Source organism: Oncorhynchus gorbuscha, linkage group LG01, assembly GCF_021184085.1.
Source record: "Oncorhynchus gorbuscha isolate QuinsamMale2020 ecotype Even-year linkage group LG01, OgorEven_v1.0, whole genome shotgun sequence".
Taxonomy (NCBI): Eukaryota; Metazoa; Chordata; class Actinopteri; order Salmoniformes; family Salmonidae; genus Oncorhynchus; species Oncorhynchus gorbuscha.
This window is the reverse complement of record NC_060173.1, coordinates 65,541,809-65,558,829: the sequence shown is the minus strand read 5'-3', so window position 1 is coordinate 65,558,829 and position 17,021 is coordinate 65,541,809. Positions and strand designations below refer to the sequence as shown.

The window sequence follows — 17,021 nt, the reverse complement described above, 5'->3', positions numbered from 1 at the left end:
ACCCTTTAAGAAGCACAGGATTATGTCATATACAACATAGGGGTATGTCACATTTTACATTGGTAATGATGCCACACAGTTATGCCACATTTATGTACAGTGGTGTAAAGTACCTCAGTAAAAATACTAGTATTACTTAAGTAGTTTTTTTGGGTATCTATACTTTATTATTTATATTTTTTTACCACTTTTACTTTTACTTCACTACATTCCTAAAGAAAAGAATGTACTTTTTACTCCATACATTTTCCATGACACCCAAAAGTACGCACAATTGGCCCATTGTAGCTCGGGTTAGGGGAGGGTTTGGCCGGAGGAGCTTTACTTGGCTCATCGCACTCTAGCGACTCCTTGTGATGGGCTGACTGCCTGCAGGCAAAGATATTATCTGTGAGTGCCACAGAACTGATGCTACAGGCGAAACCAAGATGAAATTTCAAAGAGGAAATGCCCCAGATTTTGAATGCGCTTTGTTCCAATGTCTCCTTATATGGCTGTGAATGCGCAAGGAATGAGCCTACACTTTCTGTCGTTTCCCCAAGGTGTCTGCAGCATTGTGACGTATTTGTAGGCATATCATTGGAAGATTGACCATAAGAGACTACATTTACCAGGTGCCCCGCTTGGTGTCCCCCCGTTGCAATTCTTGCGCAATCTCCAGCTGCGTGCATTTTAGCATTTGCTTCAGAGGAGAAACCAAACTGCCACGAATTACTTATCATCGAATAGATATGTGAAAAACACATTGAGGATTGATTCGAAACAACGTTTGTCATGTTTCTGTCAATATTATGGAGTTAATTTGGAAAAAAAGTGAGGCGTTGTAATGACTGAATTTTCGTTCTTAGCCAAACGTGATGAACAAAACGGAGCGATTTCTCCTACACAAATAATCTTTTTGGAAAAACTGAACATTTGCTATCTAACTTGAGAGTCTCCACATTGAAAACATCCGAAGTTCTTCAAAGGGAAATTATTTTATTTGAATGCTTTTCTTGTTTGTGTGAAAATGTTGCCTGCTGAATGCTAGGCTTAATGCTATGCTAGCTATCAATACTCTTACACAAATGCTTGTGTAGCTATGGTTGAAAAGCATATTTTGAAAATTTGAGCTGACAGTGTTGTTAACAAAAGGCTAAGCTTGTGAGCCAATATATTTATTTCATTTCATTTGCGATTTTCATGAATAGTTAACATTGCGTTATGGTAATGAGCTTGAGGCTATAATTACGCTCCCGGATACGGGATTGCTCGACGCAACAGGTTAAGTAGCCGGTGTTAAGAAGCGTGGTTTGGTGGGTCATGTTTCGGAGGATGCATGACTCGACCTTCGCGTCCCGAGAATGGTGCCATCTGGTTTGCTTAATATACGGAATTTTAAATTATTTATACTTTTACTTTTGATACTTAAGTATATTTAAAACCAAATACTTTTCCTCAAGTACTATTTTACTGGATGACTTTCACTTTTACATTTATATTAAGGTATCTTTACTTTTACTCAAGTTTGGCAATTGGCTACTTTTTACACCACTGTTTATGAACTCTTTATTTGGCATGACATAGAGTAATAGATTATTTGTGACACATCTGTGTAGTGTTTATGTACATGTTATGAAAGCTTTATGAAGTCTTTATAAACTAATTTGAAACATAATTTGGAGTATCCTGTCACTACAATTCATTGTTTATGTACCTTCTCAGCAGTTACCAGCTGTGTACCTAGATTCTGGTTATCAAACGAGTTATATAATAGAGTATATATATTGCATGAGTGTGCAATTTCATAAAGGGTTACAATGATATACACCTTAAACCAAAGGATGTCGGGAATGGGCTTGCCCTCCACAACCACAGCCAAGCAAGGTGTCTCCCCCATGTGCACATCCACATCCTCCATGATGGACTCAAAGGTTGGTGGTGCTACAGAGAGAACATGAAAATGTGTTAGATACTGTTGTCACATTATTCAGTATGCTGATACTCAAAGTATCATGGCAAGGAAACAAAACATGAAGCAGACAATATTTCCTGACGATGTACCTTGCTTCATGCAGCAAGGCATTTTGAAAAAGTAGCTAACTTCTTATTAGCCATTACTATAGTGGATGAGAAGAGTTTCCACTCCCAAACAATGCAAAGCGCTTTGAGCAAAGAGAGATACATACTGTAAATTCAATCCATTATCATAATCTGTCATTATTGCACTCACCTGCCATTTCCACACTAAAGATGCAGGAGTCGACGCCAAACTTGTTGGAGGCAACACACATCAGTTGACCCACATCGCCACTCTTCACCCTCATAATCTTCAGAGAGTGCTGGTCATCATCAGGCATACTCATCTCATACAGCCCAGGTTTGATTGCAAGGACCACTCCACTCCTAATCGCAGAGAACAATAAGGCAGCTTAGATATCCCATTGTCGTGGTGATGTTACATTTTAGGGGTACAAACTTTTGTTGTGTGTCTGTTTCACACATCTTATATTTTTATCCTACAGTACTTGGTATTAAAATGGCCTTCTTGCAAACTGGCATATTTGTGAACTCAAATGTTGTGAAGCAAAAGAGAAGGCCAGAGAACGGGCATGGTGCTTTTCAAATACAGTTAAGAACAATATGGCCAATTGATTGAGGGCACAGTGGGTTGGAGTATGGTGCTGTTTGTTGGCAATATGAAGGTTGTGAGTTTGATTCCCACATGGGCCACATACACTGAGTGTACAAAACAAGGACATGTGATGGAAAATGTTATGTTTGTGCTTTTCTAATAACCAATTTCTGTGTTCTATGTTTCTGCTTTTCTAATAATCCATTTCTTTGTTCATGCAAGTGACTGACAGAATCCTCACTATCAGTATCTGCAATTTGTCAGTACGCCCATAACCTTGTTTTGAGAACGAAATGATATTTAAAAAGGAAGCTCCCACCAAAGTGTATCTCTTTCCTTGTGAATTGGCTGATGTATTTTATAAATTCAGCATATTACATATTCATCTTAAAATAATAGACAGTGTGAAGTAGAAACTGAATATCCAACAGAAATTAGTAAAATTGTCAGGGTAGACTAAATTAAGGATTGCCTGACCGTTTTGTTTGTTTTTACCAAATGAATATTTGTTAGTGGTGTTAATACTGATTTATTGTGTGGGGTCTTTTTATTTTGGTTTAGTGGGTTTTTCATTGGTAAGAAAGGATGCACCTTAACCTCTTGATGCTAGGGGGCACTATTTTTATGTTTGGAAAAATAACGTTCCCAATGTAAACGGCCTATTTCTCAGGCCCATATGCTATAATATGCATATAATTGACAGATTAGGATAGAAAACACTCTAAAGTTTCCAAAACTGTCAAAATATTGTCTGTGAGTATAACAGAACTGATATTGCAGGCGAAACCTGAGGAAAATCAAACCAGAAAGTGGCTTCTATTTTGGCTCCATGTTCCATTTAAAGAGATATCAACCAGATTCATTTTCCTATTGCTTCCTCAAAGTGTCAACAGTCTTTAGACATAGTTTCAGGCTTTTATTTTGAAAAATGAGCGAGAAAGATAACATCGCGTCAGGTGTTCGCATGAGTTTTGCTCACGCAACAGAGTTTGGGCAGCCATTGCCTCTCCCCTCTCCTACTGATAAAGACAGTTGCGGTTGATATATTATTGATTATATATTTAAACGTTTGACATGTTTCTGTAGACATTACGGATATTATCTGGAATTTTCGTCTGCGTTGTCATGACCGCTCTTTCATGTGGATTTCTGAACATAACACGTCAAACAAACTGAGGTTTTTTGGATATAAAAATAATCTCTATGGAACAAATGGAACATTTATTGTGTAAATGGGAGTCTCGTGAGTGAAAACATCCCAAGATCATCAAAGGTAAACTATTAATTTGATTGCTTTTCTGATTTCGTGACCAAGCTACTTGATGCTAAGTGTACATAATGTTTTGTCGAGCGATCGATAAACTTACACAAACGCTTGGATTGCTTTCGCTGTAAAGCATATTTTCAAAATCTGACACGACAGGTGGATTAACAAAAGGCTAAGCTGTGTTTTGCAATATTGCACTTATGATTTGATGAAAATAAATATTTTTACTAATATTATTTGAATGTGGCGCTATGATATTCAGCGGTTGTTGATGACAATTATCCCGCTACAGGGATGGATAGCGTCAAGAAGTTAAAGGGCACACAAAGTGTGAAGTGTCTGTTGTCAGGGTTTTGGTTGCACACATGTAAATTATATTGACAAGAAATGTATTAAAACCCCCAATGTAAACCTGTCGGACAAAATGTTCGACATTTTTTAAATATCTTTAAATAATGTCTGAGGTACAGGGAAAGAAACACTCACTCAACCTCTCTGCGCACGGAACCAGGTAGCGGGATGAAATTCGACAACATACGGTGATTGCTACATAAATAGTATTAACTGAAAGGACGTATTAACTGAAAGAAACCGATTTGAAGACAACAAGTAATGACATCATTGTGCACCAATGATTTGCCCTCTGTTTCTTTGATTGACTGTATTTTAACCCAATGACCACTGATCGTCTTAAAATCTAGCTGGGTAGATAGCCAATGAGCAGAGGTAAACGGCAATATGTAATGTTTATGTGTTGGAAGATCAACCCATGTAGTAAACTCCGGCGTAAAGAGGGTCATTCGCCATTGAAGTTTCATACCAGAAGGAGCAATGCATGTTGCGCACAGCATTGTTTTGGTAAAGCGCATATTCAGCTGTTTATACACTGCTCAAAAAAATAAAGGGAACACTTAAACAACACAATGTAACTCCAAATCAATCACACTTCTGTGAAATCAAACTGTCCACTTAGGAAGCAACACTGATTGACAATAAATGTCACATGCTGTTGTGCAAATGGAATAGACAACAGGTGGAAATGATAGGCAATTAGCAAGACACCCCCAATAAAGGAGTGGTTCTGCAGGTGGTGACCACAGACCACTTCTCAGTTCCTATGCTACCTGGCTGATGTTTTGGTCACTTTTGAATGCTGGCGGTACTTTCACTCTAGTGGTAGCATGAGACAGAGTCTACAACCCACACAAGTGGCTCAGGTAGTGCAGCTCATCCAGGATGGCACATCAATGCGAGCTGTGGCAATAAGGTTTGCTGTGTCTGTCAGCGTAGTGTCCAGAGCATGGAGGCGCTACCAGGAGACAGGCCAGTACATCAGGAGACGTGGAGGAGGCCGTAGGAGGGCAACAACCCAGCAGCAGGACCCCAGACCTGAATCCAATTGAGCACATCTGGGACATCATGTCTCGCTCCATCCACCAACGACACGTTGCACCACAGACTGTCCAGGAGTTGGCGGATGCTTTAGTCCAGGTCTGGGAGGAGATCCCAGGGAAATTATAATGAGTAAATAGGACACGCCTAAGTGTCGTTAATGTCTCTTGGGCGGTCTTTGCTGCCCTCTGGTGACAAGTGGAACCAACACAAACAGTGTTGTTTTTTGGTGGGGGATGCATGAATCACAATGTGAGTCATATGTCCAAAGGGGGAAATACCAGTCCCCTGGGGCCCTTTGGTAAATATGCAAATAGATTTTCTTAAAACCTCTTGTAACTACCCATCCCGGATCTGGGAGAATTGTCATACTAGAAAATATTCATATTCATGAAGTGAAATATATTCAAACACAGCTTAGCCTTTTGTTAATCACCCTGTCATCTCAGATTTTGAAAATATGCTTTACAGCCAAAGCAAGACACGCATTTGTGTAAGTTTATCAATAGCCTAGCATAGCATTATGCCTAGCTAGCAATGAGAACTCACTGAACAGACAGAGACCTCAAAAAACTAAATTCTGAACGGTTAGTCCTCTGGGTTTTACCTGCTACCAAAGTTCTGTTATACTCACAGACATGATTCAAACAGTTTTATAAACTTCGGAGTGTTTTCCATCCAAATCCACTAATAATATGCATATCTTATATTCTTGACATGAGTAGCAGGAAGTTTAAATTGGGCATGATATTTATCCAAAAGTGAAAATGCTGCCCCCTATACTTTGAGACTGTTAACCTGTCTCCTTACCTTCATCTACACTGATTGAAGTGGCTTTGACAAGTGACATCAATAAGAGATCATAGCTTTCACCTGGATTCATCTGGTCAGTCTATGTCATGGAAAGAGCAGGTGTCCTTAATTGTTGTACCCTCAGTGTATACTAAATATGCGTTAAATTGTACCTTCAAATTTAAAGCATCTGCTTAAAATAACCATGTTAATACATTATTGTTAGTGTTTCAGCTGTAGTGATACAGTGTGTGACTTGCCTCTTCCAGATAACTGAAGCGTTGACGTGGTTCAGAGTGATGGTGATGCTGAATGACAGGTTCTCCTGGACATAGACTATGTCTGGCTTATCAATGATCACCGGACCCTCCTGAAGATATGGACCTTGGAAGAAATTATAAATTAAAATCTCTTTAAAGGGATAGTTCATCACATTTTCAAAACTACATATTTGTTATAAGCCTTGTCAGCAGTCTTTTGGACAATAAGAGAGTGCAAGCCATGCTTACATGTTGTTATTAAACCAGCCCTTGCCACGAACCACTAATATAGGCATCATGTCATCAATTCATGTTGCCCTTACTTTGATGGCTCATACCTCTGTTGACAAGTTGCACTGGGTCTGTGGACGGAGAGGGTTTGCTAAAGGCCTTGGTGGTGATTGACAGGACCCTGAAGGCATAGCAGACTCCTTTGGAGCAGCTGGTCACTGTATAGCAAGGGTCTTTCAGACTGGACACTATGATGGTCCACTGGATCGAGCCCAGTGCTTGTTGTTGGATGGCATACATCAACGTGTTGGGATCTGCAATGGCAAAAATACATTTTTGATACGTGTGAATACATGTAGACAGATAATAACCTTGACCTGTTGGAATGGTATTCAAACAGAATGAACTTGAACATATACTACACTGAAGAAAAATATAAATGCAACATGCAACAATTTCAAAGAACAGTTCATATAAGGAAATCAGTCAATTTAAATTCATTCAGTAGGGCCTAATCTATAGATGTCACATTACTGGAAATATAGATAAGTATCTGTTGGTCACAGATACATAAAAAAAGAAAGAGGTGTGGATCAGAAAACCAGTCAGTATCTGGTGTGACCACCATTTTCCCCATGCAGAGCCACACATCTCCGCATAGAGTTGATCAGGCTGTTGATTGTGGCCTGTGGCCGGTGGAATGTTGTCTCACTCCTCTTCAATGGCTGTGTGAAGTTGCTGGATATTGTCAGGAACTGGAACACGCTGTCGTACATGTCGATCTAGAGCATTCCAAACATGCTCAGTGGGTGACATGTCTGGTGAGTATGCAGGCCATGGAAGAACTGGGACATTTTCAGCTTCCAGGAATTATGTACAGATCCTTGCGACGTGCCCGTGCATTATCATGCTGGAACATGAAGTGATGGTGGCAGATGAATGGCACAACAATGGGCGTCAGGATCTCATCATGTGCATTCTCTGCATTCTAATTGCCATCGATAAAGTGCATTTGTGTTGCCATCGATAAAGTGCATTTGTGTTCATTGTCTGTAGCTTATGCCTGCCCATACCATAAACTCAACTCCACCATCGGGCACATCAGCATCCTGCTCGCCCACACGTCTGCGCGGTACAGTTGAAACCGGGATTCATCCTTGCAGAGCACACTTCTCCAGTGTGTCAGTGGGCATCGAAGATGAGTCTTTGCCCAGTGAAGCCGGTTACGACGCCGAACTGTTAGGTCAAGACCCTGGTCAGGATGAACAAGAAGATGAACTTCCCTGAGATGGTTTCTGAAGGTTTGTGCAGAAATTCTTTGTTTGTGTGTATGGAACATTTCTGGGATCTTTTATTTCAGCTCATGAAACATGGGACCAACACTAAATGTTGTGTTTATATTTTAGTTCAGTATAGAGCTTATCCTGTACTATGAAAATGGATATGATACCTCCAGCCTCATCTTACTCAATATTCTTAATCAATAAATGATTCACCCTGGTGCTATATCCTTTGATTATAAACTTGGTAATACCAAATACAGTAAAGATATACAGTGGGGCAAAAAAGTATTTAGTCAGCCACCAATTGTGCAAGTTCTCCCACTTAAAAATATAATAGAGGCCTGTGAAGACTTACAGAAAACGTTTGACCTCTGTCATTGCCACCAAAGGGTATATAACAAAGTATTGAGATAAACTTTTGTTATTGACCAAATACTTAATTTTCCATCATAATTTGCAAATTAATTAATTAAAAATCCGAAAATGTGTACCTATGATGAAAATTACAGGCCTCTCTCATTTTTCTAAGTGGGAGAACTTGCACAATTGGTGGCTGACTAAATACTTTTTTGCCCCACTGTACATCATTCTTCACTTCATTTTTATTTTTCATCGGGTGATGTTACAACTGTCTAGCAGCTAGCTTTTGAAATACAGGGAACCATGGTTCCACAATCCACGTTATAATGAATGATAGAAATGCTAATGAAATGAAAATTACCAATAGAGGGATCCAGCCTCCGGGGTTTCTTCCAGCTCAGGGTGATAGTCTTGCCAGTAACTGCCTCTATTACTGGGGGCCCATCTGGAGGGTCTGGAAGAACATCTGAAAAGAACCAAACAGTAAGTGTTTAACTTCTTCGATATAGGGGGCGCTCTTTTAATTTATGGATAAAAAAACGTCCCCGTTTTAAACAAGATATTTTGTCACGAAAACATGCTCGACTATGCATATAATTGACAGCTTTGGAAAGAAAACACTCTGACGTTTCCAAATCTGCAAAGATATTATCTGTGAGTACCACAGAACTGATGCTACAGGCAAAACCAAGATGTAATTTCAAACAGGAAATGCCCCAGATTTTGAATGCGCTTTGTTCCAATGTCTCCTTATATGGCTGTGAATGCGCAAACAATGAGTCTACACTCTCGTTTCCCCAAGGTATCTGCAGCATTGTGACGTATTTGTAGGCATATCATTGGAAGATTGACCATAAGAGACTACATTTACCAGGTGCCCCGCTTGGTGTCCTCCGTTGCAATTATTGCGCAATCTCCAGCTGCGTGTATTTTAACATTTGCTTCAGAGGAGAAACCAAACTGCCACGAATGACTTATCATCGAATAGATATGTGAAAAACACCTTGAGGATTTATTCTAAACAACGTTTGCCATGTTTCTGTCGATATTATGGAGTTAATTTGGAAAAAAGTTTGGCGTTGTAATGACTGAATTTTCGTTTTTTTTTCTTAGCCAAACGTGATGAACAAAACGGAGCGATTTCTCCTACACAAATAATCTTTTTAGAAAAACTGAACATTTGCTATCTAACTGAGAGTCTCCTCATTGAAAACATCCGAAGTTCTTCAAAGGTAAATGATTTTATTTGAATGCTTTTCTTGTTTTTGTGAAAATGTTGCCTGCTGAATGCTAGGCTTAATGCTATGATAGCTATCAATACTCTTAGACAAATGCTTGTGTAGCTATGGTTGAGAAGAATATTTTGACAATCTGAGATGACAGTGTTGTTAACAAAAGGCTAAGCTTGTGAGCCAATATATTTATTTCATTTCATTTGTGATTTTCATGAATAGTTAACGTTGCGTTATGGTAATGAGCTTGAGGCTATAATTACGCTCCCGGATACGGGATTGCTCGACGCAACAGGTTAACACCATAAGTGTTTGTTTTTTATCTTCGATAAAAATGTATATCCCCTATTCATATAAACAGTATCCCTTTACCACCTACCCTACAGTAAAGGACTAACTTCTTGAATAGGAGGATATACATTTTATAATAGATTTGAACAATTGTTAGAAACGTTTCTTAGGGCTGCAGTCCAAACACATTTTTACCCTCTAAGCCCTCGCGCTAGCAACTTTCCCTCGGGGGAATCCCCATCGTACATGGAGGTTCAATTCACTAAACTTGACCCTTCTGCCCTCGATTTTGCTAGAGGGAGCGAGTGAACAACAAATCAATGCAAACTGTAGTCATGTGTCATACTCCAGCTGCCACAAACTTTCACATTTAATCAACAGGGCTTTATTTTCGGTATGTCAGATAAATTTATTAAGCTAGCTTGCAAAAATAAAATATACACTAATGTTCCAAATTTTGGGGTCACTTAGAAATGTCCTTGTTTTGACAGAAAAGCACATGTTTTGTCTATTAAAATAATGTCAAATTGATCAGAAATACAGTGTAGACATTGTTAATGTTGTAAATCCACATAGGAGTACAGAGGCCCATTATCAGCAACCATCACTCCTGTGTTCCAATGGCACGTTGTGTTAGCTAATCCATGTTTATCACTTTAAAAGGCAAATTGATCATTTGAAAACCTTTTTGCAATTATGTAAGCACAGCTGAAACTGTTGTCCTGATTAAATTCTTTAGAAAGGCCAGTTGAGTATCTGGAGCATCAGTATTTGTGGGTTTGATTACAGGCTCAAAATGGACCAGAAACAAAGACCTTTCTTCTGAATCTCGTCAGTCTATTCTTGTTCTAAGAAATTAAGGCTATTCCATGTGAAAAATCGCCAAAAAATAAGATCTCGTACAGCGCTGTGTACTACTCCCTTCACAGAACAGCACAAACTGGCCCTAACCAGAATATAAAGAGGAGTGGGAGGCCACAGTGCACAACTGAGCAAGAAGACAAGTACATTAGTGTCTAGTTTGAGAAACAGATGCCTCACAAGTCCTCAACTGGCAGCTTCATTAAATAGTACCCGCAAAACACCAGTCTCAACATCAACAGTGAAGAGGCGACTCTGGGATGCTGGCCTTCTAGGTAGAGCTGCAAAGAAAAAGCCATATCTCAGACTGGCCAATAAAAATAAAAGATTAAGATGGGTAAAAGAACACCGACACTGGACAGAGGAAGATTCTAAAAAGTGTTATGGTCAGACGAATCTAAGTTTGAGGTGTTCGGATCACAAAGAAGAACATCCGTGAGACATGCAGAAAAAATGAAAAGTTTCTGGAGGAGTGCTTGACGCCATCTGTCAAGCGTGTTGCAGGCAATGTGATGGTCTGTGGGTGCTTTGGTGGTGGTAAAGTGGGAGATTTGTACAGGGTAAAAGGGATCTTGAAGAAGGAAGGCAATCACTCCATTTTGCAATGCGATTCCATACCCTGTGGATGGCGCTTTATTGGAGCCGATTTCCTCCTACAACAGGACAATGACCCAAAGCACAGCTCTAAACTATGCAATAGCTATTTAGGGAAGAAGCAGTCAACTCGTATTCTGTCTATAATGGAGTGGCCAGCACAGTCACCGAATCTCAAACTTATTGAGCTGTTGTGGGAGCACCTTGACCGTATGGGTTAGGGTTAGGGTAACCCTACGTAAGAACCCTACGTAAGAAGTGCCCATCAAGCCAATCCAAATTGTGGGAGGTGCTTCAGGATGCAAATCTCTTCAGATTACCTCAACAAATTGACAACTAGAATGCCAAAGGTCTGCAAGGCTGTAATGGCTGCAAATGGAGGATTCTTTGACAAAAGCAAAGTTTGAAGGACAGAATTATTATTTCACTTAAAAATATTTTTTTATGACCTTGACAACGTCTTGTCTATATTTCCTATTCATTTTGCAACTATTTTCATGTATGTTTTCATGGAAAACAGGGACATTTCTAAGTGACCCCAAACCTTTGCACGGTAGTGTATATGACATTGATTTTAGCGTTGGCAAATTGGGGGCTATTGGGGGCTATAAAAAGGGGGGCTATAAAAAGGGCTATAAAAAGTAGATAGCTTCATAAACATATGTATATTTATAAATGATCAAACTATAAAACTAGCTAGCCAGCTGTGGGTGACTGTAGCTAGCTACCTGACTGGAGTGCTAGCTAGCTACGTTAACTTGCAAGGTACATTAATTAGGTTGGTTGTTTTTAATCTCAATTTCAAGATTTCCACCATTGAGATTGGCCTCTCCGATCATCACTCTCCCTCGCTTGGGAAGGTACACTCGGTTGTGACGATGTAAAACGTAATTCAAGGACTGAGGGTTTAGGGCCAAGGGCCAAGGACTGTCTACTTTTTATTTGGACTGCAGCCCAGGTCCCTTATTCCATCAACACTGTAGTTAATGTTAATGAGGAATGGTAAAATGACCCTCTTGTGTGTGCATCAAAGTATGCTGAATCCCAAATTGACCTCGAGCCCATAAAACCTTGGCAAGGTGCGCACAATATGGCAAAAACTCCACCCAGTCGAGGCAAAGCAAGCTATGTAATTGTTGTGTTGCTTAAACCTATCAGATCCTTTCAGATCTACAGGAGTGCCATGGGGGTAGGGGCTATAGTTGTTGATTTGGGATTCAGCAACAGACTAGACTCTCTTGAGGCCGTCATTGTAAAACATTATTTGTTCTAAACTGACTTGCCTAGTTAAATAAAGGTTACATTTAAATTAAATTAAATTAAAAAGCATTCTATTGACAAAGTTGATCAAATGTCAACTGACTCAACATGGCTGGATTTTAGGCAGTATACATGCACATGACAAGTCTTACAACGCATTGTAAATGTAACATAATGCATTAAACCTTTAGGCTTTGTTGGATTCGGGGTAAACTTTGAACATTGTTATACGCATAAGCATAGTATATAAAGGAGTGAAAGAGACAGGTTTTCATGTCAGTTAATGGTTCTCCGTAGAAAGACAGATGGCTTTGGAATGTGTTGGGTGGACTGGAGGAGGTCACAGGATTGCTATAGAGGAAGCTGAGGTCAGGTCAGATCCCAGAAGGAAGAAATGATGGTTCATTACCCATTTACCCTCTTCCTGTCGAACCATAAGAAGTAAGGATTGGAGAGAAGGACGGGTGTCTAAAGTGGAGTATATTTACTTGCAATGGTGGAAACATGTCTTTGTCTGAATACAGCTGTGTCGACACTTTGGGAAGAATTACACTTGGTTAAGCTTCTCTAGTGTCTGTGAGTTATTTACTCTGAAAAATTTGAACCTAAAAGATGGCACTGCGAGCAGGGATCACCACAATTTGTAGTCAAACCAAAGAGTCCAGATGAGTGAAGCAGAACTGGCAACAAACAAGGTAGGCAAGTTCCTATCCCTGTTTCCGCTCATTTTGACATCTTGGGGAGATGAGAATTGTAGGCTGAACAAATTATGGGATACGGACCACCGGGAGAGCCTGAGTTTAATTCTGTAGTTCCATTGTATAAAGACCGGTTGTAAATATCTGGTATAGGGTAGGTTCCATAAGGATAGGTCCTAAGTGGAGGTTTTCCTCTGCGAGAGCTAGGAGTGACAATACAGGGGAGGGGAGGTTCCGTATTAAGAGTGGGGGTGCTCCCCTGCAAGATCAGTAAAAGGGACAAAAGTCCCAGTTGCAATGATTTTTTGTAAGATGAGAGTTATAGGAGCTAGTGAGTTAAAATACAAGAAGGAAAAATAAGATATTCGAACACGGTTTGATTTACGTGTAGTAGCAGTATCAATATGGAGAGAGGTTGGTTTATGCCTTATGGTGAGGGGGAGGGGAAGCCAAGAGAGATTATGTGGGTTATCAATAATAGTGATATGAAGAAATAATGGAATAAAACATTAAGTCATCCGTATTCTCCAGTAAAACAATTGCAGACGCTATAGTAATCGTTCGAAAACAAGGTATTAAGTGCCGTGACCAATTAATTATTGTCCGGGGAAGTGTGTAGCGCTACCTTGGAAAATAGTTAATTAAAGGTGTGTATTATAGACAGGAGTGAAGAATTCCAAAACACACTGAACACCGTCGGGAGAGATTAAGGAATAATAACTATTGATATGGCGACAAACGGCCCTATTCTCCCTGTAATATTGAGCTAGGTGCATTGATAGAATTTGCACTTCTGCTTTGATTGCAGGTTTGAACCCTGTGATCAAAACGGTTATTGCGGGGGTAGTGGATTTAATTCAAGGGGATGTTTTGAGAGTGGAATACAACGCCGCTCACTTCGCAGACGTGCGAGGGGTTAATAGGGCGATAGGGAAAATCACTAACTATCGTTTAAATGGCCAAGGTAAGACAAAGAAACATAGCGGAAAAGCATCAAAGCATAGGGAGACAGAGTCCTGTTTTAGGTGTGGAGCTATTGGTCATTGGAAAAGGGAGTGTAAAGTGGGTATGGAGCCTGCTGTATTCTGGGAAAATGCCACCAGACAAACGTTTGCATTCTTTTTCTCAAAGAGCAAACAACAAATCCTCTGGAAAGTAGCAGGACAGGAACTTTCACCTAGCTGTGTATAGCCTCGGTTCGATCGATAAGTGGTTGATAGAGATTACAGTTTCTATGTGAAGGAAGACATATGAAATCACGTCTTACCTAACTTTTTAGTAAAGGCTAGGGATCAAATATTGCAGATTCCTTACGATGAGAAATTGGCTAAATTTGCCAAAGGAAAACGCATTTGGGTTGAAGATTCTAGTCAAAATTCCAGGGGAATGGATTCTAAAGGTAACAAATTAAAATTATATAAAACTGAGAAGCTGGGATTCGAGTCCCATAATCAAAGTAAGCACTAAGGGCTGTCATTTTTTATTTGGGTTGGATAAAATGTTTTAGTTATGATTTGGACACAGTGAGAGAGAGTTGCTGCAGAACGGTGAGGGGTGGGGGCGCTGCTAAAATGTATTTGGCCGTTGGGAGGCTCCAGAAACCTTGTCTCTGAGTGTCATCCATGAACGTTTTTTTTGGAGTAGTGACTAGTGACTAGCGTGTTATGGGTTAGATGGAATGATAGAGGAGTATCATTCACAGAGACTGCATATTATTACAGGAGATAGCTCATAGGAGGACAGCTAACTCTACACAATATGGGGATTTAATTGACAATTGCACATACCCAGATCATTGCATGACTGTAGTAGAGATCTGTGGGGGCTCACAAATTAAGATCATGGTGAGAGTAGTGGTGGCAGTGGTGTAGTGGTGGCATTTCAGACACTATAGTAAACTTTCAAGAAACCTGTGACTGTTGGATATTCTTCCCAATTCATTAATCTTTTCCCAATTTCTAATACCTGGTGAACACTTAACATATTAATTGAAGGAGGTTATAGTAGTATGTTAGTAGTAGCAGGGGTTACTTTAGTAGCATTGTTGGGATATCAGTTTGAGGACTCATGCCACATGGATTGGTAACTGGTAATTGAGAGACCAATGGGAGTACAGGGGAGGCTGTTATTCAAAAATATCACAAATTAGTGATCATGCCATAAGAGAAGAGTCTATGTGGTCAGGAAATGACCCATGTGTTGCAGTGTGTATATCCTCAGGTGAAAGCAGAGGGCATGGGATTGAATTCTGGAGATTGAGTGTACATCAAGATACACCAGGCGGGGGTGTTGGGACAGCGTTGGTTTGGTCTACACGCAGTACTCCTTACAGCAGCTGCAGCCATAAAGATTGTCATGTCTCTCCTTGGGGGGGGGGGGGCATAGTTCTCACATGAAGTGAGGCCCAACTGCATAATGGGTGAGCTTGAAGACACCATGACAGAGGAAGCAGAGCGAGAGAGAGAGAGTGAGACTAGATTCCACTGTAAGACATGCAGATGGGTTGGGTCTGAGAGGAACTTTATAAACATCATAGTTGGGTTAGCTGCTTTATTGGTTAATGCATCAAATGTCCTCCTATGAGCTATCTCCTGTAATAATATGCAGTCTCTGGGAATGATACTCCTCTATCATTCCATCTCACCCATAACACGCTAGTCACTAGTCACTACTCCAAAAAAACGTTCATGTTGGGGTAATTGTACTCTAAAAAACATGTTGAAGGCATTGATGTGAAAGCATAACTTTTTAGGGATAGGGGGCAGTATTCGGAAATTTGGATGACTGAGGTTCCCAAAGTAAATTGCCTGATACTCAGGCCCAGAAGCTAAACCTGAGGAAAATCCATCCAGTGGGATATTTTTGATGTGGGTACTTTTCAATTGAATGCCTATACCATATGTAATGGGTTAGTACCAAGCTTGCAGTTCCTATGGCTTCCACTAGATGTCAACAGTCTTTAGACATTGTTTCAGGCTTGAATTATGAAAAGTAAGTGGGCTGAGTGAGGCAGAGCTGGTTTGCGCACCTGACCGATTGCGCACCCTTCGTTGGTTTTCCTTTCTATTGAATACGCTATTGTCCGGTTGAAATATTAGCGATTAATTAGACAATAGCCAAACTGTGGATAAATTATAAACATCGTTTGACATGTTTCGATGAACTTTACTGGTACTATTAGGATGTTTGTCTGCATGTTGTGACCGCCTTTGAGCCAGTGGATTACTGAACAAAACGCTCCAAAAAAACTGAGATTTGGGATATAAAGAGGGACTTTATCGAACAAAATGAAAAAAAAATTGTGTAACAGCTCTTGTGACTGCAACCAGATTGAAGATCATCAAAGGTAAGTGATTCATTGTATCACTATTTCTGTCTTTCGTGACTCTACTTGGCTTGAAAATGTTTGTATGCTTTTGTAAGCAGGGCGCTGTCCTTAGATAATGGCATGGTATGCTTTCGCCGTAAAGCCTTTTTGAATTTTTTACATTTAATTAACCAGGCAAGTCAGTTAAGAACAAATTCTTATGTTCAATGATGGCCTAGGAACAGTGGGTTAACTGCCTGTTCAGGGGCAGAACGACAGATGTTTACCATGTGAGCTCAGGGGTTTGAACTTGCAACCTTCCGGTCACTAGTCCAGCGCTCTAACCACTAGGCTACCCTGCCGCCCCGAATTCTGACACAGTGGCTGGATTAACAAGAAGTTCATCTTTAAGCCGATGTATAACACTTGTATCTTTTATGAATGTTCATTATGAGTATTTCTGTATTTTGAACTTGGCGCTCTGCAATTTCACTGCATGTTGTAGAGGTGGGTCGCTAGCGGAACACCTATCCCAGACCGGATATATAGACTGCTGAGTTACCTCAAAAAGATGTAATG

At 40.1% G+C, this 17,021-nt stretch overlaps 1 protein-coding gene across 1 annotated transcript in view; it reads right to left on the bottom strand.

Moving 5' to 3' along the window:
- LOC124045917 (striated muscle preferentially expressed protein kinase-like) overlaps positions 1 to 17,021 on the bottom strand; it is a 185,881-nt gene that overhangs the window by 63,332 nt on the left and 105,528 nt on the right. The window contains exons 16-20 of the mRNA XM_046365772.1: positions 8,561 to 8,665; positions 6,664 to 6,870; positions 6,326 to 6,449; positions 2,213 to 2,382; positions 1,811 to 1,923 (exon numbers count right to left, since the gene is read on the bottom strand). Of these exons, the coding sequence (XP_046221728.1) occupies positions 1,811 to 1,923; positions 2,213 to 2,382; positions 6,326 to 6,449; positions 6,664 to 6,870; positions 8,561 to 8,665 (719 nt within the window). The remainder of the gene's footprint in view (positions 1 to 1,810; positions 1,924 to 2,212; positions 2,383 to 6,325; positions 6,450 to 6,663; positions 6,871 to 8,560; positions 8,666 to 17,021) is intronic.